This window comes from Trichechus manatus, unplaced genomic scaffold, assembly GCF_000243295.1.
Source record: "Trichechus manatus latirostris isolate Lorelei unplaced genomic scaffold, TriManLat1.0 scaffold00054, whole genome shotgun sequence".
Lineage (NCBI taxonomy): Eukaryota > Metazoa > Chordata > Mammalia > Sirenia > Trichechidae > Trichechus > Trichechus manatus.
The window spans coordinates 6,720,006-6,744,025 of NW_004443990.1; the positions used below are offsets into that span (position 1 = coordinate 6,720,006).

General features: G+C 39.2%; 1 protein-coding gene across 1 annotated transcript in view; it reads right to left on the reverse strand.

Annotated features, from left to right (window-relative positions):
* Nucleotides 1-1,663: 1,663 nt before the first annotated feature.
* ANKFN1 (ankyrin repeat and fibronectin type III domain containing 1) overlaps nt 1,664-24,020 on the reverse strand; it is a 185,304-nt gene continuing 162,947 nt past the window's right edge. Inside the window, exons 12-15 of the mRNA XM_004377902.1 lie at nt 17,387-17,602; nt 6,512-6,678; nt 3,697-3,847; nt 1,664-1,954 (exon numbers count right to left, since the gene is read on the reverse strand). Coding sequence (XP_004377959.1) covers nt 1,763-1,954; nt 3,697-3,847; nt 6,512-6,678; nt 17,387-17,602 — 726 coding nt within the window. The 3' untranslated portion in view covers nt 1,664-1,762. The remainder of the gene's footprint in view (nt 1,955-3,696; nt 3,848-6,511; nt 6,679-17,386; nt 17,603-24,020) is intronic.

The window sequence follows — 24,020 nt, forward strand, 5'->3', positions numbered from 1 at the left end:
CAATCTTTCTTATATCTGTATTTGTTTCTTTCTTTTGGTTTCCACCCTAACACTGGACAATTATAATAACCTCTGAAGTTTCTGCATGCCCCTTCTTAAATCTGTCTCTAATCCATTCCTCAGCCTGACGGTTAAGATACTGCCCAGTATGGCCTCAACTTGTCCACATGGCTTTTTGTTTGACTATTTCCTCACATTATTCCTCTGATTTACTCAAACTGGACCAATTGTTTCCTGACTCTATCTGGGTTCTTCTATTTTCATTCTGCTCCTCCCAACAAGAAAGCTTTTCTTTTTATCCATATTTGTAAACATCTTACCTGTTCTTTGGACCCACATCAAATATCCTTTCCTTTAAGAAGTTTTTTTTTGATGTCTTCTTTGAAAAAAATGTACTTTTTCTTTCCTTTTTTTTAATATCACTTAATATTTATGATTTCTAGCACATTCTACGTTATCCTATAATAATTTATATTCTTATTTTACTCCTACAATCATGCCAAAAACCTTTCTAAGGCAGAACCTTACTCATCTCTGCATCTACACAGTAGGCACCCAATAGAATTGAAATATCTTGGCCAAACTATATTTCATAATAGCAGTGGTGTTATATCATGGACTAATAATGCTCTTTGACTGAGAACTCATTAAATAGTCACATTCACATCCAGGCCTCTTGGGAGTGGTACAGCCAATGTTATTAGTTGTTTGACACAAAGATGCAGAAAGGCTAAGTGATTGCCAGTGTCACACAAAAGGGGACCCAGGACACTCAAGTCCCAGTTTGCAAGCCTGATTCAAGCTTCTCTTAATAACTCTCCCTCCTCTGGAAAATAACAATTGATATTCATCAGCTTTTGGGCATCTGAACTGCTTGGAGTAAGGGAAACCCAGAGGCTTAAGCAATTTATTCTCGATGGATAAATTCACATTTAGATGCCAGGTCTCAAACTAAGACTTCAGGCAGTTGACTGGTCTTCGTTTAAATCTGCAATCCAAAGAGGATCTGCCTCCATTTCACCCACCCACTCACCCTTCCACAAATTGTACAATTCATTTGAACTGACTGAACTCTCTTGCTAATTGCCTCTTATTGGTCTGCTACTAGATGAAGCTTGGAAAGAGAGACAAAGCCACCCTATTCACATCCTTGGTGGGCAGCAGGGGTCTCTGCAAAAATAGAGAAACTGGGGCCCAGGCTATTCATTCCTGAAAGTCAAGACAAGATCTTCTACCATTCAGAATCCCATGTTATAATCACAGTATTGCATCCTGAGAGACCCTGTCAGTTCCTCAAATGGTCTGTCAGAAATTTAGAGTCTATTTAATATTGTAGTCTATTTAACAAACCAGCACTACTTAAAGTTATAGGCTTATTTTTTTCCTCTAAAGTGATACACACTCTACATTTTAATTTCATTACTTTTTCTTCCCAGAGAGAGAGGAAGAGAGAGAACAGTGCTTTTCATGAAAACATCAGTTCTTGTATTTCTTTTTTAAGAAAGCAAAGGGGAGGCAAGAACTGCAGCCTGATAACTGAACTTTCTGTTTCGAATTCCCTCCTCTCCATTGGGCCTTAGCTAGGTTTCAATAATTATTGCTCAGGCACATAGTCTTGGAGCTTTGCTTTCTCTCAGACTTGTACACAGTCCTAGGAAGGGTTGTTGCCAAAGCCATCATGTGATTTATTGACCCTCCACTGGGACAAGGGGGAACAGATATAACTTTGTGATTTTATTATAAGGAGGCTGGGTTAATATTTCTAGGTGAAACAAGCTAGTATACCAAGTTCAAACATCTGAAGAGGGAGGTTAAGAAACCCTGAGTGCGGGGTGTAAGGATTATTCTGTCCTGGGGCTGTACAGACGTCGTCTGAGGCAGGGAGCAGGAGAAGAAAGGACACATTGTGACCCATTTCCAACACCTCCTGTGTGTAGAGGCGGAAGTTCCTTGCCTGCAGAGGGACACGCGCGGAGGGAAAATAGGAGAGTTACAACATGGCACTTACATAAACAACACCAAACTGGCATAAAACATCTAACAAAATTACATGACTTCAAGCTTGGAATTTTTATACAACATAAATATTAGGGTTCAGCCCATTTAATAATGCTATATAAAATCAAGATTTAAGGCAGTAACGTTCCATGTAAACTCTGAAAACAACATTTATGCTTCTTATAAAAGCAGAAAATGATTGCATTCTGTGGGCTTTTCAAAATGATGAATATAATTACATGAAGCAACAAAAATGGATTGAATTAAAAATCCACTAGTTTCAATTTAAGCTGGTTAAGGGGGAAAAATGTAGTTTCTGGCCCAACGACTGAGAAAATTTTACAAGTACCCAAAAAAAAGTTGTATGCACTGTTAGTCAGCCTTCTCCCAACATGTATATGTAACCCAAGAGTCACCAATGAAATATGAGCTGCTTCAAACCTGCTAAGCCTAAGAAACCCTTTAATGGTGTCTACTGTCACAAGTGGAGCTGGTACTTTTTTTTTCCCCTCCTCCTGAGCACACAGCCACCCCTGGAATGAGCTAGTTGCTCCCCTAGTGTCTTTACAGCATTCTGTGCAATTTATTCTTCATCACAGTGCTGGCTGTTTTGGACTAGCCTTGCAGTATTGACTCATAATCAGAGCAGTACCCCAATGGAAGAACACTCTTGGGGTTTTTAATCTATCCCCCTGCTTCCATGGGTCAGAGGCCAATTCATGGTTGTCTCTCTGTTATTTAAAGAGCGCCAGTCACTCCTATAATGGTCTTTCTGTTTACAGGCTGAGTGTGTTGGTTCATTTTGTGTGTGGAGTGGGGAGGGAGGGAGAGGATGAGAAATGGTGAACATAAGCAAAAAAAAAAGAAAAAAGAATTCAACTTAATGCTACATCATGTTAACCTCCTACATAGAGCCTAATAAACTTTTACTATTCTATGCCAACAATTTTTCTGAAGTTGCTTATTAGTGGATGTTAGATTTTCACATTTTTACTTACATAAAACTATAATTTTGACAGCAAATCCTCCTGTTTGTGGCAAGGTAACAAGGCAGAGTTTTGGCCATTGCTAAAGATTATACTGTTGTTAGTTGCCGTCGAGTCAATTCCAACTCACAGCGACCTCAGGTGTCTTAGTAGAACGGCTCCACAGGGTTTTCAAGGCTGTGATCTTTTGGAAACAGATCACCAGGTCTGTCTTCTGAGGTGCCTCTGGGTGGGTTTAACCGCCAACCTTTTAGCTAGTAGTCTAGTGGGTAACCGTTTGTGCCACCCAGGAACTCCACAGATTATACTGTCTTTACTCTTCTGTTCTTAGATAAATCATCTGTACGTCTGATTATACATCTATCTATCTATCTCTCTCTCCTTGCTTCATGCAGTCCTGAAGCTGAGACTTAGTGTCTTTCAGGGTAGACTAGCCAGTGATTTTTCTGTGCTTGGCCAGACAATAGTACAGTGGGGATCCGGAAACTTGGAAGAGGGAAACATGGAAGAGCTAAGGAAAAGGAAAAGTGCAGCCTATGTCTGCCTTTAGGCATCACATTCAAAATGTGCATGCTACATGCAAAGTGGTAGTTAAATAAATGAAAATAAAATAAACTAATAACCTATTATTTTTTACCTCTTGAATAAGTTTTATGCTGCAATGCAGTTTCCATGAGCCATAAAAGAAGATATAAATGGTAAAGTCTCGTACCTGGTGTAGAGGTATATTGATCTGCTTAAGGAGAGCTTTCACTGCCATCTGGAGCTCGTAGAAGAACAATTGCATGGGGCAGTCAGAAGTATGATCCACACTTTCCATAGAATCAGAGCCAGAAAGCTTTTGGATCCATTCCCATTCCTCTCTGTATGTTGAGTCAAGTTAAAATTAGAAATATAACAGAAGTTCAGAACACAGCTCAGAACTTTCTTAGTGTATATGTCCAGAACCTAGAGGACCAACTGTTGGTGGTTAGCGCTCAATGCAATTCATGAAATTTGAACTTTTTACCACCCAAATGGAGTTAAAAATGAGCACTTTCTAATTTAAGCTTAGTTCACCTATCAAACCACATACACCTCAGAACAGCAGGTCTAATTTGTATGAATCAGTTTTTGAGATTGGAGCTTTCAAACATTTTGGTAATAATTTCCTGACTGTCCTCATTATCTGTCCCCTGCCGATCCTCTGTAAGTTCTAAGACCCTACATTTTACCACAGTGGCATCTGCTGGTTAGTTCAGCAGTTGGGTAACCACAGTATTCTGGTCCAACTCAGGCAGCAAACCACATGGCACATTTCAACCCTGGCCTGTTGTAATCGGGGGGACTATTTTGGTTTCTTTCCCCTTCCAGAAGCTTGAGGAGAATCACAAACAGGAACACCAGACAATTCCAATAAAAGGAACCAGAGGACACACATCACTGCTTCCATCCTCCTTACAAACCAGTCATCTGTGTCTTTATTCTGCATGTTCTATAATCCTTCCTAATGGACTTTTCCAAATGCCGTGCAGAAGGGAAGGAAAAAGAATGGTGGTGGGAGGAAAGCACATCTGGTTTGTCCCCCAAAGGTTGCTCTTCAAAAGGATCTTGAAAAAATCAAGGTAAACGCTTCTTGGGCAACATTGTTTCCACAGGTATTTTAACACAAGTCTCTAAACACATTCAGTTGGCCCAGTTTCTCCTTCTTCGAACTCTGTAGGGAGCAGCAATATGCTCTCAAGAGCAGGCCAGAGAGAAAAGGAAAGCCTTCCTCTTAGGGGATGCAAAGAGAGAGGAAGTGCTGATTTATATTCCTACTCTTGTGGAAACCCTCAGAGGGTTCCCTCCAAAGGGTTATACCAGCCTGGGCTCTAGTCAGTGGGTCTGAAAATTGAATTGATAGTGGTATAAGCTTTCCATCAGAAAACACTCTTTTAACCAACATTCCCTTAGAAACATTTCTGTTTTCAAGATCTCTGTTTCATTTGTTCCAATAAGGCAAAAAAAAAAAAAAAAAAATTAAATTCCTACTGCAATCTGGGCATATAATTGGCTTCACAAATAATTGAGAACCTCTCTTTGAGAACCTGCTCTAGAACTATTTCTTTTTTCCTATCACTGATATTGAAGAAAATGAGGGGTTTCTTACTAGCATAAGTACACAAAACCTAAAGGACCACATTTCTAAAATAGAGTCTGTAACCAAATTAGAAAATAAATTACCAGTAGGAATACCATGAAGCACTCACATTAACTAACCAGTTGGGCTATAAGGATGTGGAAGATGGAAGAGGCAGGGTGAGAGCTTTTGTATAAATGAAACTTGGGTCTTGGCAATGGGAAATTAGTTGATATAACCACCAAAATATGGAGTCTGAACCCTTAAGACACAAATCTGGATGAAAGTAACCATTGCTCAGTCAACATACAAATAAGCCATGGAGCCTTTTGGGAAGATCTGAGATGATAATTAATGTTGATCGTAGAAGTGGCCAGCAGATGGCAGACTTAAAGTCTGGGTGTAGTTGATAAACCAAAAGGAGAAAATATGGTAGCTAGTGAGTTCTTTGAAGAGAGCATCATCATCATCATATCCTCCACTGCCATAAAATAATATTTAGTTAATAAACATAAGGAGACATTATAAACTTTTGTTACTGTTTTAGAGACCAAATTGTAAATGACCAAATTAGAATTCTTCAGTTAGGCAAATCCTTAGGTGTAACTAGAATTTGAGGATCTAGTTTGTACGTACTCTTTCAAGCCTGAAGAAGGCTGGGGAGTTCTTTTTCTCTTTGTTTGAATTTTCTTTTCATTCTTTCTTTTTTTTTTTTTTTGGTTTCCCTTGAATGTTGTGCATAATTCAGTTCATTACAGCAGACTTACAGAAGCCTGCTATGAGGACTAGTTGTAAAGTTGAGCCAGATTACCAAGATAGGGCAACTTTTCCAAAGCTAGCAGGGTAATTCACTATAATGCCAAACCATAGAACAGAGTTTCCAGAACCTCAGGCCATGTTACTTCTTTTTTTCCCTAGAGAACCAAAAGAAGTGTAGGAAACATACAAGGTCCTCAGGCCAGAGCAGAGGTGGGGAGATAATTGGGAAGGTCCTTTAAAATGAGGGGATCATTTGCTCTACCAAACCTATTCCTATACGTGGTGCTTAAAAAAAAAAAAAAAAAAGAATATGACTGTTTGAAGGTTGTGACAAAAAGACATTGGAAATAGCAGTGTTGAAAGTAAAGGTCATCTGTTCATTAACCAGTTGAGCATCAGTTGTTGAACCATGAATGATGCAGAGAGGAAAGCCAGATGGGCTCTTTAATGGGCTCACTCCCTCCACCAATCAACACCACAGCCCTCCTTATCCTACCTTACTAATGTTAAAACCCAGGTGTGACTGCTTCAGTGTGCTTGCCCCTGACGATATTGCACCACAAAAATTATACTGGGAAGTCACACTTTAGCTTTCTTCTGACACATCAAATCATTCACTTGAGCCATTGTTTCATCAGGAGGAAAATCCAAACTCATGACAACTTACTTGGAAATGTTATTATTTTCACGGATCTTCACATGGCAGAGGATGTTGGGCAACTTTTGGGTGACGAGAACTTTGATCTGATCCACAGAGCTACATAGCTTTAGGTAACCCAGATATAACCCAGGAGAGAGGCGTTGATGGCTCCTTTTGTGATAGGACAGAATATCCTATACAGTAAAAAACAAACAAACAAATACAAAAAATACCAGCCTTAAAGGACAATCGCAAAATCTTTTCCTTCCTAAGGTGGGCCGCGTCAGGAATCAAAGGAGTTATGGCTAAATGTGTGAGAAACTTCGGGTACCATCGTGAATATCGGAGAAATGTTGGCGGTACACTTACCACCTTCAGGAGAACTCTCTTCCAGATCAGGTAACCGGCCCTTATATATTCCGCATGCTCATTCTGTGCAGATCTCTGTGCAAGGGGTAGGTATGTGGGTTGTGACTGAGGTGGGGTTGTAATGGTGGAGGCGGGTAATAAAGAAAAATAGAATTCATACTTTCTGCCCTTGGAGGGTTTACTGCTTAATTTGGGGAGAACAGAAATTTCCAGTGGTAAAAACTGACAGAGCAGTATAGGAAGTTTTCATTATCTCAGGATAATTGGTACCAGGAAAAGTGCATTTAAAATGAAAGTTGAGACTGGAGGACTCCCTGAAACTATCGCCTTGAGATATTGTTTCAATCTTGAACCAAAACTATCCCCTGAGGTCACCTTTTAGCAAAATAACAGATTGGCACACAAAATAAAGGATATTCTCTGTGATGGGGCCGATTATCCAATAGGCAAGGTAAAACCAAAACAAAGAAATCTGTTGCCACTGAGTCAATTCCGACTCATAACATCCCTATAGGACAGGGTAGAACTGCCCCTTAGTGTTTCTGAGGAGTGGCTAGTGGGTTCAAACTGCTGACCTTTTGGTTAGCTGTTGTAGCTCTTAATCACTGCGCCACCAGGGCTCCAATATAAGGATGGTGCTTACTTTGCTTACTAGATCATCTGTAGTGAACAATTTCACATTTTTCACCACATCAAACATTCTGCTTCTAGGTATGGCTGACATCTGTCTGTCTCCCAACCCGGTAGTACCTTCCTACAGAATCAAAGCCTCTTTTCAAATTTACAATCCCTGACGGGTGGGTCATGAAACCCACGTGAAATTGTTCACTACAGATTAGTAAGTAAGCACAAGTAAGCCCGTGCGTACCTTGCTTACTGGACCATCCATCCCTCATCCGTAAGTATGGTGCTCTGAGACCAAAAGGTCAACAGTTACTCTAAAACAAGGATGAGGAGATAAGGGGGCAGGGAAACTAGAATACTGGAAATGGAACAACCAGTACACAATTGAAGAGAATGTTGACACATTGTGAAAAATGTAACTAATGTCACTGAACAATTTGTGTTATAGAAATTGTCAAATGGGAACCTCATTTTTTGTGTAAACTTTCACTGAAAATACAGTTAAATATTATTTAAAAAATGAAACCAAATAAAATGGGATCAAAATTTTATAGTAAATATGGCAAAAAAAGGCTTGATTATCTTGAAAAATGAAACAAAAAGTTAATAACAATAGGTTTATTTTATCTTATGTTAACAACATTTAAGTTGTAATTACAATTTTGCACTAATTCTGAGAATGAAGAGAAAATGAAGCCTTGATTCTGTTTTTGGCTGAAGTTTTTAGATAGCTGAAATGATATTCCTCACATTTGACTTTCACAATGTGATCATAAAGAGGATAATTTTTATAAAAGTATTTGAGCATGTCATACCTTTTTCTCCTGGCATCATTTAAAATTTCGATTTCAAATCATTTGCTTATGCAGCCCTTGTTAATCATGACTTGTGGAACATACGATATCCCACCCACTTTTTATGCCTCTGGAGTTCTTTGGGAATATTCTTTTCCTGCTGAAAATACTTGCTTCCTTCCAGTGGGGGCTTGTGTAACGGTGAAAGGCAAAATAAACGTTTGTTGAAGCAAAATAGCTGGGGTATTAGACAAAACCAGAGGTGCCTCATGTGTCCAAATGGAAGATGCCCTGCAATAAAGCCTGCTACTCAAGACTGGTGGGCCAGACGGGCTCCCACAGATCATGAATTTTCCCGTAATATTTCTCAAAATCTTTATTACCAACCAAAAATTTAAACACATTCAATGACTCAGCATGTATTCCACTACTGAAAACACATGGTATCAACAAACAATTCAAAGCAGAAAATAATTGGGTCTTGAAAGGGTTATTAATTTTATGTTCTCCAATTGTTAATTGGTCTATCACTGCTAGATTCTTGATTGCCAATGACTTTGCACGTATTTTGATTAGGTCTCCACATCATCTTCATCAGCTTCACAAAATTTTGTGTCTTTTACAACATTTTAAATTTTACCTTGCAGTAGATTTGCATTGAATCTGCATTGTATTATCACATCAGAACATTCCACAAGCAGCAGAGACTGATGAATGCAATAGTGCATTTGAGCAGTAGTGCAACAGGAAGTACCCAACTGAGTTTAACACAGAGCGATGTTTAAGTAGAGTTTTGTTTTATTCGTGGTCAGTTCTCTAGTTAACTATTTGGGTTATGAGTTTTGCTTCCCTATACAACTGTAGGGACTCAGATAATGAATTACTGAAAAACAATTATATGAATACTGCAGAGAGGAAAGACCCTCTCCCCCCACCCCTATAACAGTAGGTAAGGCTTTTTAAACATTTGGGTAGTGGGACACAGAGTTAGGAGTGATGAGTCAGGTAACTGATTATAAAGGAAGTTTTCCAGAGGCCAGAGTTTAACCTAGTTTTAGTAGCGGGTAAAGTAAAGGGAATCAACTTTAAATGTAGAGAAAGCAAGAAGGAAAAGAAAAACAAACATATTTAAACTTGTACAGAATTCTATATGGAATGGAGGGTAATGAGGCCTTCCTTGACCCTTATACTCTGAAGGAGTGGGCCCTCCTATGTAGAATTAATCATCTACAACATCTAACATATGCTATCATGTATTGTTTTCTCTGTCCCATCCTTTATCAAACACATACTGAGTTCCTGTGATGTCAGGCGCTGTGGGAGACATGGAGGGTTCATGTGAACATGATATGATCCCTACTCTTGAAGAGGACGAGAAAGACAGATACTCCACTGTCGTCGAGTCGATTCTGACTCACAGCAACCCCATAGGGTTTCCAAGGCTGCAAATCTCTGTGGAAGCAGACTGCCACATCTTTCTCCCACAGAGTTGCTGGTTAGCAGTCGATCACTTTAACCACTATGCCACCAGGGCTCCTTAAGAAAGACAGATTAAGTATTAGTAAATTACCACAACAGGCATACAGAGAAAGGAGTACATGTATTTTTCTTCTTTTATGTTCTTTTCTTGAACTAGACTATGAAATTAATGGCAGGGCTGGATTATTTTATTTCTTTAGGCCCTTAGTACCCAGTACTTTTTTTTTTTTATACAGTAGGAACACAAAATGTGGAAACCAGGTCAGGTCCCTAGAACAGAACATACGGGAATAGCAGAAGAAGGAGAAAATAAGGATGGTCACAACTGAGAGGAGGACATAGCTAGCATGTACAGAAAAGCAAAAACTACACAATTTTTAAAATGTATTTGGCAAAAAAAAAAAAAAAGACTAGAGTAAAACTGATTTTATGATCAAGAAAGAAGAAATTCTTATTAATGTCGGGATGGTTAAGGCTGAATTTTTTAATATCTCTTATTTTGTCTTTTCAGAAGAGATCACAGGTAAGTAGCTGACTGGAAAAAGTTCAGTCAAGATGGAATTTTGGAAAATTAACAGGTAATCAAAGAAAGAGAACTGGTTATTGAGAGAAAGAAAAACTGGAAGTATTCAGATCAGCAGAGTTTGATGATATGCACCCTGGAGGTGCTTGCTGAACCAGCAGATGTGGCTACAGTCCCCCAGGTCATTATTTCTGAGAAGTCATGGGGAACTGGAAAAGTCCCTAGAGATTAGAAAAGGGCAAATAATAAGAAGGGAGGAAACACAGGATGACCCTAGTAATTAAAGACTGCCAACTTATTGATCTTTGGGAAAAACATGAGAAGGAACCATCAAACAATCAATTTGTAGTCACCTAGGAAATCCTGAGACATAAATAGCAGTCATCATGGTTTTGTGAAGAGCATATCATACAGGGAACCTTAATTTCTAGCAGCAATAAAACAGGATCTTAAGATCAGGGAGAAGTCTCCGATATAATCTGTTTCACTAGATAACCTAGGAAAAGTAGATGACCACATTACTTAACAAGCTGAATATCTGCCTTGAAGATTAGTAGGTGATGGAGATGGTGTGGGGATAGTAGACATATTGAGTGATGGCCCAGTAGGAATTGGTCCTGAGGGCCAGTCTATTCAGCCTATTTATTGATATGCCAGACAAAGAAATCAAGAATGTGTGTATCAAATTTGTGGGTCCCAAATTTGGTGTGGTTTTGATTTTCTGGAAAATAGTAATAAAGCTCTGAATGACCCTATGCATTGGAAAAATAAGCCTATCATAATTAGGGTTGAAACTTAATAAGAAAATATGCTTGTATAGACCCAAACATAGGAGTACAAATACAGTGTGGGAATGAGTGGGTATGTATGTGAAAGCTGGATAATGAATAAGGAAGACTGAAGAATTGATGCCTTTGAATTATGGTATTGGCGAAGAATATTGAATGTACCATGGACTACCACAAGAATGAACAAATCTGTTTTGGAAGAAATACAGCCAAAATGTTCCTTAGAAGCGAGGATGGCAAGACTTCGTCTCATGTACTTTGGACATGTTTTCAGGAGGGATCAGTCCCTGGAGAAGGAAGGACATCACACTTGGTAAAGTAGAGGATCAGTGAAAGAGAGGAAGATCCTCAATGAGATGGATTGACACAGTGGCTGCAACAGTGGTCTCAAGCACAGCAACGATTGTGAGGATGGCGCAGGACCAGGCAGTATTCCATTCTGTTGTACATCGGGTCACTATGAGTTGGAACTTACTCGACAGCATCTAACAACAACAACATGAGTGTAAGAGAAAAACATGCAGGGGTCAGAGTGACCACAGACAGAATGAGAATCAGGAACATACTATGGTTATGTAAAAACCAACACCATTCTGAGATGGAGTAATTCATTTTCATTCAATTTTTTTAAGACCATTACTAAGCATCTAGTATGTGTTTTCTTGCCTTTACATAGCCATTTCTCCTTCATTAGTCAGAATGTTTTTGGAGCCTGGGAAATTCATGGGAAAAGAAATAAATGTAATCTGAGGGACACTAGAAAGGCCTAGTGTCCCTCAGATTACATGATCAAGTCAGATGCCCATGGATCTGTATATTGCCTGATTCGACCTCTAACCTGCATTTTTAGCCTCTTCTTCCACTACAGCCCTTTTGTGTCTCTTCTCTCCAGCCACAATGGATTGCTTTTGCTTTCCCCACACATGCTGTAGTCTTCTTTGATTGTTTGCTGGTTCATGAATTCACTCATTCTACCAACTTTTACTGAGCACCTACTATGTATCAGTCATTGTGCTAGGCTACTAATGACACCAAGATGAATAAGATATAATCCTTCCCTTTATGGAACTCATATTCCAGTCTGTGAGAGAGACACGTAAGCAAGTTTTTCTAACCCAGTATGTGATAAAGGCCAGTAAGAAGGTTTGTATGAAGTCCATCGTGGGTCCAAGGGACGGTGAGGTCTACTTTTCCAGCCTCTGCCACCTTTCTTTACCATTCCTTCTATTTAATTCCCTCTATTTAATTCTTTTTCTCTGTTCCTTTTTTCCTTTCTTTCTCTCTTTCTTTCTCCACCTCGTGATCTTAACTTACACTTCACAGCTCAGCTAAATGCCACCTCTTCTGTAATGCCTTCCCTGATATTTCCAGTCAGAATTAACGGCTGCTTTGTCTGTGTTCCCATAGTACGCTGTTTGTACTGCTATCAGGCTCTGGTTTAATTCTGCCTTGTATTACCTTGATTTGTTTACAAGTCTGTCTCCCTCCCTTGACTGAACTCCTTGAGAGCAGGGACCTTGACTTACTCATTTGTTTTTCCTATAGCACCTAACGGAGTGCCTGGCACCTAGTTGGTGCTGAGAAAAATGTTTACTAAAAATGAAGTGAGAGGCCTCCAGGTGGTGGGATCTGAGGCTAGGCCTCTGGAAGAGAATATGCTGTGCTGTTGCAGTGACTCAGAAGGGTCTATCTGACTTCTCTTCATTGATCGGACATCCAAAGAGCTTGTTAGAGGAACAATAGATTGTTGCTTTTCCATCAACTACTGGGCTTTTGTTTTGTTGGATGAGGTATGGAAGCTGAATTGTCCGGGACAGCAGAGATCACAAAATAGTGGCCAGTGGTCTTTGTAGGCCCAAGATCATATGGACTATAAAGAATTTAAATTTACTGAATTATTTTCTAACTTCTAAATATCTAGAGATTTTACCTAAAACTCCCAATTTCCAACTTCTCTTTAAAAATTGGAAAATATCCCAAGGCTGGAATCCTTTTTCCCAGTGTAATTAGGTAAGGATGAATAGGGGCTTCTCTGTTAGGTGAGACAGGGGCTCCCAGGTTATTGCAGTCCCTGCTATACTCACTTTTTTCTTTTTTTGTTTTAAATTGAGACATAATTTATATACCATAAACTTTACCCTTTTAAAGTGTATAGTTCAGTGATTTTTAGAATATTCACAAGGTTATACAACTACCACTACTATCTAGTTCCAGAACGTTTTCATCACCCCCCAAAAGAATCTCCATACCCATTAGAAATCACTCCCCAGTCCCTCCTCTCCTGCCCCTGGAGCCACTAATCTACTTTCTGTCTATATGGATTTGCCTATTTTGACCATTTCATATAAATTGAATCATATATAATATGTGGAAGAGGACAGTGGGTATCTGGAGGTGACAAGGAATGCCTAAGGAGAACACTAGAAGGAAAGTAGGGATGGGAGGGGTTGGAAGATAAGCTTCACCACAACTTCCCTAGGACGAGACTTCCTGACTGAAGGATCATGTCTAATTTGGGTCATCACAGTTTTAAGAAAGGATGCAGAGAAATGGAAGTGGTAGGGGTGGGGGAATGTGTAAGGCAGAATGATAGAATGGGAAGGGCACCAAGCTGGGAATCAGAGACTTGGGTTCTAGTCCTTATGCTGCTTTTTAGCTGATATGATCTTGGGCAAGTTACTTCCTTGAAATCTATGGTTCATCTGTGAACTGGACATAATAAAGTCACCACTCAATCTCAATTACCCACTCAAAAATTACCCGCTCAGTTTTCACGAGGATCAAATATCACACATGTGATAAAGTGTTGTCAACTTGAAAGTATAGTACAAATGCGAGAGATTAATCTTCAGAGAAAACTTCACATGTGAGACTGCCAGTTACTAAAGTGACCCTGAAGATTAACAGCCAGAGGATTTCAGCACCTGAGAAGAGCCTCCCTATTGGAAATACTCTCAATGCCAATTAGTTTGATCAGGAGGACTCTTACTTGTTCGTCTCTCTTTTTCCTTCCCAGACAAGTGTGGGAAGCATCTCGTAAGATTTCTGTCTCTTTCATATATGAGAAAGGCCTATTATGAAGGCCAGGAACTTGAAAGGGTCAGGAATTCAAGGGGATTGGGCATTACCCTGGTGCATTAACCAAAAAAAAAAAAAAAAAAAAAACCCAAACCCATTGCCTTAAGTCGATTCCAACTCATAGTGACCCTATAGGACAGAGTAGAACTGCCCCATAGGGTTTCCAAGGAGCGGCTGGTGGATTCGAACTGCAAACCTTTTGGTTAGTAGCCACAGCTCTTAACCACTTAGGGGTTAGTAAATATTATGGGCCCAGACTTTGATCAAGCCCTTATCTGTTTTGAAAACTCCATTGTGGATCATCTCATTTTTATACAGCTTTTCTTTAGTTTTTCTTATTCATCAAAAGGTAGAGGAAGTGGTGAAACACCCCAAGGGATGACTGAGCCAGTACCAGGGGTCTTCTGAGAAAGTAGGAATGAGGAGGACATAGACTGAATGCATCCTGAGGAGACCCTAACATTGCTTGGATTTTTCTAAGTAGAGAAAAAAAAAATCACTCACATTTTTTGTTTACTCACTTTGTACTACTCTTCTAAAAGCTTTACATGTTAACTTACTTAATCGTCGTAAGACCCTACGAGGTAGGTACTATTATTATTTCCATTTTGCAGAGGAGGAAACATGAGGGATGAGGAGTTAAGTGACTTGCCTAGTTACATAGCTAGAAAGGGTAGAGTTAGGATTCATACCCAATCAGTCTGATTCCAAAGTGGTGCCCCAGAGTGTGATGGGAAAGAAGCCTGGGCTTCCGGTCAGAAGACAGAGGTTTGAGGCTTGGAATTGTCAGAATTACCCTGCCTGCTTTGGGGAACCACCAAGACTTATGTTCCACCTTCATGCAGGCTTACTTGGTGGGGCCAACTCCTGACATAATTGAATCTTAAGTATAGGAGTGACTGGACACCGGCCCTACTAGTTTACTCCCCATTTCCTCTCCCAGTGTAAGACCTTTGAGGGAAGGAGAGGAGAGAAAAATGGTGGGGGGAGGAAGAGAGAGAGTGGGGGTGGGTGGGGAATGACATCAAGCAGGAATGTTCCAGTCAGCGGGGGTAAATTTTCCACTTGGATCTGTGTGGAAATCTGATCCTGCCTCTATTTTTGGTCTCCTTCTCTAACAACCTTTCGCCAGATTGGAATTTTTCTGCACCTGTAACACATTTTTAATGTAATAAGCCTCGTAGAAACCAGGTATTATATCATGCTGAGGCCTGCGCTGTGTTTCTAGGAGCAAAGGTAGCCCAGACCCCAGTTTATCCCTATAGGGGATTAGTGTATTAGTCACCCTGTAAAAGCTCAATTTATTATGATCTTTTGAATGTTTCTTTTAGCACTTGCTTATAAAAAGTGAAGAGGGGAGCCACGAATGTGTCTGTGTTCCCTGCCCCCATCTCCTCTACACATATACACGTACTCTATCAATTTCATATGAACCAAAATTCCATAAAATCCAGTCCATCAGTATTAGCTTTGACCAATTAGCTTACCTTTGCTGCAATGGACTTTGCCCTGGTTGGGGCCAGTGCAGGTAATAGAAAAGTGAGATTATTGAACCAGCTGTTGGGAAGGGAAGTAAGCTAGAGGGTTAGTGGCTTAGCTGTTTAGGATGACCATGAAGGGTTAATAGGGTCAAGGCTTGGACCTGGCTTGTTTGTGTGTGACGGAGCTCTTCCTTCTCCGTTCCTTCAGATTGGCTATCTCGTGTATTTGTGCCATTGGTTGTAGATTTTTTTTGCCAGTTTTCCCCACTTAACTGGGGAAACCCATCACTGGGTTTAAAAAAGAAAGAGAAGGGAACAGCCCGATGCTCATGTTCACATGAGAACACGTGAGGCAGTATGGTGAAGAGAATGCCAGACTCAGGAGCAGCTGTGATTTTGTGCCCTGGTTCTGCCACCTAAATAGGCTAAGAGTCTAGCTCTAAGCTGCCTGGATTTTGAATTTTAGTGGCTCATAGGTATTCAAATGAGTCTTTTATCCTTTATTTCATCTCCCGTGCCTACTCACTATAACCCTAACTCTTGTCCTTGAATGTGACTCCTGTCCTGGAAGCTCCTGTTCTGAGCTTCTAATCAGAATTATTTGAATTCAAGTCTCAGCTCTGCCATTTTCTAGCTGTGTGACCAGGGACAGATCCAAGTTTTGTGGAGCCTGAAATGAATACAATCTTTGGTGTCTTCTTTAAAGAAAAGAATACAAAATTATGAATGCAAAATTGCTAGGGTGCCTCCCAGGGCCTTGGAAGGAGCTTGTGCAAGTGAAGAGCCCTGATGCTCAGGCTTCATTAACATCATTAAATCTGTTTCTGCGTGTAGCCCTACATCACTCAACCCCCTTTGAGCCTTAGTTACAATGGATTGCTACAATGGATTTAATCATGCCTGACCGTCCTCAGAACTATTGTAAACACCAAGCAAGAGTAAATACGTGTAAAAATGTTTTTGTTCAAAGTGTTAGATATATAAATATATAGAACATGTATATATAAAACATATATATTTAGAATGTATATATTCTAAACCATATGTATATACACCTTTTCCTCACTTATTGACTATCTTGTTATACCACCTTTTGCACTTACGACAATAGTAACAAATCTACTATCTGACTACTTTGTGCATTAACAATGTGTATCTGGCAGTAATGAACGTCGAGGTGCGAGGTGAGAATAACGCTGGCTGTGATGGTTAAGGTTATGTGTCAACTTGGCTGGGCCATGATTCTCAGTTGTTTGGCAGTTATGTAATGATGTAATTTGGCAGTTATGTAATGATGTAGTCATCCTCCATTTTTTGATCTGATGTCATCATCCTCCACTTTTGCTAAATGCTGATTTTCGCATAATGACCTGGTCTTTGGAAACTACCATGTTGATAAGTGAGGAGTGGGTGTATTTATATGGTTTAGAAATGTATTATAGTCCATTCAGGTATTGGTTTCATGTTTTGATGATACTATCTGTAGATTCTCTATTCAGTTATTTGCCCCAATATTTCTCATTGATCATTGGCATTTTCAGGGTGCCCACTATTTGCATTGCTTTATAAATTCAAGATCTGGAGAGTGATAAATAAAAATCAGCCCCTGACTCTTGCCTATGTGTGGAATATGAGTAGTGGCACGTCTCTGGACCTTCTCTACTCCATCACTGCATATGTAAATGGCTGATGGTATATCTCTCTAGGGCATCAATAAGTGTATTCAGAACTTCAGATATATCAGGGAATTGAAAAAAACTACATACCTGGATGGTTATCAGTAAAATGTCTAAGGATGTTGGCTCCTCAGGTGTTGACAGTGACTTCCTCTGGCTTTGCAGTTTTGAGATCTGCATCCATTTGCCATTAAAAAATGAATAGAGCATCTCCACCTCTCGGATGGTGACTATGAGTATGTTTCCATGCCTGTCTTTAATGGGCTCATAGTAAACTCTTCCCAAGTTGTGTGTTCCAAGTAAATTCTAGAAACAAACAGATTACTGGTAACTTGGATGATACTATGCAAATAAAGCAACACAACTGCAGCAGAAGACACTGAATAATTATCTGATATTTCTGAGAAGCTTTATTTTTTTAGACTTAAACCTAGAATATGTGGCATCACAGAAATGCACTTAACAAAAGCCCAAATAAATGTCTTCAACATCTGCCTGGAAGGATTATAGCAAGAGGCACAAAAATTGTTTTTTTAAGCAAATTCAATATCTGTAAATATCTCTTACCACACAGACACACCAGCATATAAACCTTAGTTACCAGCACTTGAAAAGAATCCCAGATGTTTTAAAGGAAAATGCCTGATATTTCAAGTATGCTACTTGTGGAGTTTTCAAGAGATCTGCAGTAAGCTAGTATGATGTGGGTTGTTTAAAACGAAGATGAGAATTAACAATGTAGTACCTTGTACAGCTCCCCAAATGACTGCACATTCCCCGCAAGATACTTAAATTGGGAGATTGGCCTGGTCTGACTTATCTGCATTTCAGGGGTCCCATTTATTTAAAATTGTGTTAAAATTGTTTATAAACTAGGTCAACTGAGGTAGACAATACTTTTAGAGAGGTAGGAAGGGACTGATGCCCCATTAAATGTGGAGGAGCCCAGTTAGGTGATACTAAAATAAACAGGAGTTTTACAAATATGCAGGTTTTGAAGATTTCTTCTAACCCAGAACACGGGATAAATAAGATAAAAATCCCCTCCTGGTTTAAACATCTATGGTTTTTAAAAATTATAAATCATCCCAGAGCTCCTGCCAGTTATTTTTGTGACTTAACATAAATGCTGTTAGCATGAGAGCAAAGGTAGGACTGGAATTTGTAAAAGTGACACGAATGACCTAAAAATGAATGAACTAGCTGGTCAATAGTCAAATCTACAAAAACACAGGAATGTTCCCTCAGGGGTAGGGGCTATGTCTTAAATCTTTTATTTTCCCCAAAAAGACTGGGCACATAACAAGTAAGACATTTCATAAATAATAACTGACATGTTATAAAATTATTTTGGCAGCATTTTTATTTCTAAAAATTGCCTAATCACTCAATCAGGTTATTCCTTTCTAATAATTGACTTCTAAATCATAGAGAAGGAGTTTGAGAAAGGCTTTTAGTCCAGCCCTATGTGGTATTATAGTTTTTTATAGAGGTGGTTTGTTGCAAAATAATACTGCCTATAAGCTGTGGTATGCTGGTAAACTCACTGCCTCCTCCCCCCCAAAAAAAAAACAGGAAAGGAAAAAACAAAAAACCTGATTTGTAGCGTTTGCCGATGTCTGTGGTGTAAATACTCTCGCCATAGCTGATTTCCAGCTACGAAGAGTTTAACAATAAATAGGCTTTCAAAATTCTTGAATATTTAACAGTTGGCTCTCCTGAGCCAGTACAAGTTGGCTCCAACACACCACTGCTATTAAGCCTTTAGCTACACTGGTGTTGTGTTTCAGCGCTGGCTGCCATTCATTAACTGTTGGACTTCTGAAAAAATTATTTACCCTCTCTGGCCCTGAGTTTCATCATCTGAAATTAAGGGTTTTTAGAGCTCAGACATCCTCTTATGCTAATCCTTAGCCTGTCTGGAGGATTAAATCAAACAACGCAAGAGAAAGTTCTTTGTAAACTCTCAAGCTTAATACAATGTAGGGTATGAGGCTTTCTTTACTGCTCTAATTGGAACCCCACCCTGGTTTACACCTACTTACTTTGAAGACCCAGCCCAGGCTTCACCTTCTCCGTGAAGACTTTACCAACTCTCTCAGGTAGAATTTACCATCCTCTCTTTTGTCTTCTACTGCTTCCTGTACAAACTTCTATCTTAGCATCTCTACCTTTACTTCATATATTGTCTACATGTCATCAGATCATGGTTTTTTCACCTCTGTGTCTCTGGGTCCCTTGCGCAGTGCCTAGCATCTAGTAGGTGCTCAATAACTTTTTGTTGACTGAATGAACATATTTTATTATTAAGACACTGGACAATATGATTTATATTGGATCAAAGCTGGTGGGTTGACATTGATTGAGGTAGTCATTTCATTTAAACAAAAGTTATCATCGGTTCACTCTCAGCTTTGGACATGTTGACTAATGAGTTGAACAATGAATCACTAAAAGTCTTCCTGAAATTCTTTCTTGACATCAAACTGGGCTAGATAGCCAGCTTTTTGGGAGGGCCCAATTTAAATGCATAATGCCTTTGTGAAAATAAATTGCAACTATGTTTCATGAGGTCAAATTCAGGGTTCTTTGGGGCCCAAAGGAAAAATAAAACAAAACTGAGCAGTTGCTGTCGAGTCGATTCTGACTTATGACAACCCCATGCGTGACACAGCAGAACTGTGCTCCAGAGGGTTTTCAATGGCTGAAGTTTTGGAAATAGATTGTCAGGCCTTTCTTCTGAGGCACCTGTGGGTGCACTTCAATCTCTAGGTGTTTTAACCTTTGGTATCAGACTGTGTTAATACTGGGGGATGCAAGGCTGGACTCATACTATGTAATCAAGGTTAGGAGATCTGGGCACCCTGCTGATCCTACAAGGCAAAGAGCAATAAGAGCCCCCTGGTGGCTAATAGGAATGTTATCTAGGTTATAACTAGAACAAATCACAGGAATTTCAGTAAGCCCTAGGCAGAGGCCCTATTTAGAAATCTTTATTCTGTTTGGAGTGACATGGGAAGTTGAAGGAAGTTCACAGTAGGGATATGTAGCCCTGGAAAAGAAGAGTAAAATTTTAGGGAAACTTATTCCCCCTTGAAAAATGAAAAAGACACAGTATTCATAAGTTGTTACCTGGCTCTTACTCCCTAACACTCTTTCTAAAAGCTATGGAGGGGGAAAGTTTAATGTAACACAATCTACAGTGTCAGATTATTACTGTATTTTGAGGATAAGTAGTTCAGACACCTCTCAATATAAGAACAATCACACTGATGCCTCTTGGGACCTCTGTCATTTTCCTAAGAGAAAGAAAAACAATTTGGAGTCTTAGTCGCTTATAATTTTTTTTATTGTGGTAAAAAATATATTACATAAGATTTGCTGTCTTATCCATTTTTAGGTATACAATTCAGTGGCATTAATTACATTCACAATGTTGTACAACCATCACAAATAGCTATTCCCCAAATTTTTCCATCACCTCAAACAGAAATCTGTATCCATTAAGCAGTAAGTTCCCATTCTTCCCTCTCCCCCACCTCCACCCTGCCAGCTCCTGGTAACCTCTAATCTACTTCCTGTCTCTACAAATTTGCCTATTCTGTATATTTCATATAAGTGGGATTATACAATATTTGTCCTCTTGTGTTTGGCTTATTTTGCTTAGCATAATGTTTTCAAGATTCATCCATGTGGTAGCATGTATCAGGACTTCACTGATTTTTATGGCTGAATAATATTGCACTGTATGTATATACCACATTTTGTTTACCCATACATCTGTCATGGGCACTTCTTTGTTTCTACCTTTTGACTATTGTGAATAAAGCTGCAATGAATATTGGCATACAAGCATCAGTTTGGGTCCCTGTTTTCAGTTCTTTTGGATATATACTCGTCTTAATTTTTTTTTTTGTCAAAATGCTAGAAGATACTTGTCTCTCCTCCTGGCTAAGTAATTTTAATTAATTGATTAGTTAATTAATTAATTAGTTAATACTCCACGTTCTTTCAAATAAAATTTAAAGCCACTTCTCCAAAATAGGCTGCAATTGAGAGGGAATAGATTCCTACTTTTTTCTTTTTTTTACTATAATGTGCATAATTTCTTCTGTTTAAAAATTTTATCTGCTTTTTTTAAATTAAAACACAATAAGATGAAGATGTATCGGGAAGAATTTATGCTTTGGAGCTAGACAGACCTGGATTTGAGTCCAGACTCTGCTACTTACTATGTGTGTGACCTTGGGCAAATTATTTAACCTTCTAGGCTTCAGTTTTATCATCTATTAAGTGAATATAAATGATAATACTTATTCTCATTAGGTTATGGGGAAGATTAAATAAGATGAAGTTTATAATGCACTTAGCACAGTGCCTGACACAACTAGTCTGTTAAATAAATGAAAGTAGTCATTTTATAATTATTATTTACTATACTACATAATGTATGTTGTTGTTGTTAGATGCCGTCGAGTCAGTTCTGACTCATAGAGACCCTATGTATGACAAAACACTGCCCAGTCCTGTGCCATCCTCACAATCATTGTTCTGCTTGAGCCCACTGTTGCAGCCACTGTGTCAATCCATCTCGTTGACGATCTTCCTGTTTTTTGCTGACCCTCCATTTTACCAAGCATGATGGCCTTCTCCAGAGACTCGTCTCCCCTAATAACATGTCCAAAATATGTGAGACGAAGTCTTGTCATCCTCACTTCTAGGCAGCATTCTGGCTGTTCTTCTTCCTAGACAGATTTGTTCATTCTTTTGGCAGTCTATGACATACTCAATATTCTTCGCCAACACCACAACTCAAAGACATCAATTCTTCTTCGGTCTTCCTTATTGTCCAGCTTTCGAATGCCTATGAGATGATTGAAAACACCATGGCGTGGGTCAGGCGCACCTTAGTCCTCAAAGAGATATCTTGGCTTTTTAACACTCCAAAGAGGTCTTTTGCAGCAGATTTGCCCAATGCAAGGCGTTGTTTGGTTTCTTGACTGCTGCTTCCATGGGTGTGGATTGTGGATCCAAGTAAAATGAAGTCCTTGACAACTTCACTCTTTTCTCCATTTATCATGATGTTGCTTATTTGTCCAGTTGTGAGAATTTTTGTTTTCTTTATGTTGAGGTGTAATCTATACTGAAGCCTGTGCATCAGTAAGTGCTTCAAGTCCTCTTCACTTTCAGCAAGCAAAGTTGTGTCATCTGCATAACGTGAGTTGTTAATGAGTCTTCCTCCAATCCTGATGCCCCATTCTTCTATATATAGTCCAGCTTCTCAGATTACTTGCTCAGCATATGGATTGAATAAATATGGTGAAAGGATACAACCCTGACGCACACCTTTCCCGACTTTAAATGATGCAGTATCCCCTTGTTCTGTTTGAATGACTGCCGCTTGATCTGTGTACAGGTTCCTCATGAGCACAGTTAATTACACAATATATAGTAATACATAATATATAAAACAAATAGGAAAACAAGGCACAAATTGTACAATTGTTGGTTTGCAGAATGATAAAGAAGAAGGGGGAGAAAGATTGTTATGAAAACCTTTGTGTGCAATGATAAAATGTCTAGGCCACTATTGAAAGACTGTAAGTCAGGGACTGACACAGATTCTTTTAGATTGGTTACTCTGGCAGAAGTGTGGAGAACAACTGGAGGATGTTAGCAGAGGGACAACTTTGGAGGCTTTTGACATAATTGGAATAATCAGGCAGTGGTAGTGGGGCTGGAAAAGAGAGTAAAATGAGAGATACCAGAGGAAAATCAGACAGAATTTTATGTATGATTGATGTCAACCAAGTTATATATAATGCTTTTTCTTTCCTTGGAATACAGTTAAAAAAAAAGTTAGATTAGTAAAGAGAGCTAAAATAGTATCTATAATTTTCCTAAAATTTATTTTTCTTCCTCTTCTGAAAAGTTTTTAATGCACCCCCTCCCCCCCAAAAAAAGGTGCCTTCAATATTTCCAGAAATTTTCATTTTAGAGATCAGAAAATAATTTAGGCAATAGGCCCAAACTCCTCTTCCCCTCTCTCCCCCAAAAAGATGAAAGCATTTAATTATTATTTAATGAAGGCCAACAGGAATGTGAAGGAAGAGAAGGGAATGCATAACAGTGCTCAGGTCTTTGATGGGACACTGTAAGGAGTAACCATCCCGGTGGCATAGTGCTTAAGAGTTTGGCTGCTAACCAAAAGGTCGGCAGTTTGAATCCACCAGGTGCTCCTTGGAAACCCTATGGGGCAGTTCTACTCCATCCTATAGGGTTGCTATGACTCAGAATCAACTTGACGGCAGGTTTTTTTTTTTTTTTTTACTAGGCTCTGGTCTCTGTGCAGGACTGGAGGGAGATGACACAGTAATCTAGATGGTAATTATTACACAAGGCACATTTCTATGATCCCTTTTCCTTTTCATTAGCGATTCTCTTAATTGTAAATTTTGGGGTGCATGGAGTTGGACTGACAAATAGATTTATTTATCTGAGCAGTACTTACTGAGAGTCTATCATGTGTCAGGCATTGGGAATATAAGTGGTAGCCAAGATATACAAGTTTCCTGAACTCCAGAGCTCACAGTCTAGTGAATCACTAAGCAAATAATTATATAAATAATTAACTAGAGGGATTTTGATCACCATTCTCAAGGAAGAAAACAAGGTGCTATGAGAGTGATTCACTTAATCAGGGGATCAGAGTAAGCCTTCTTGA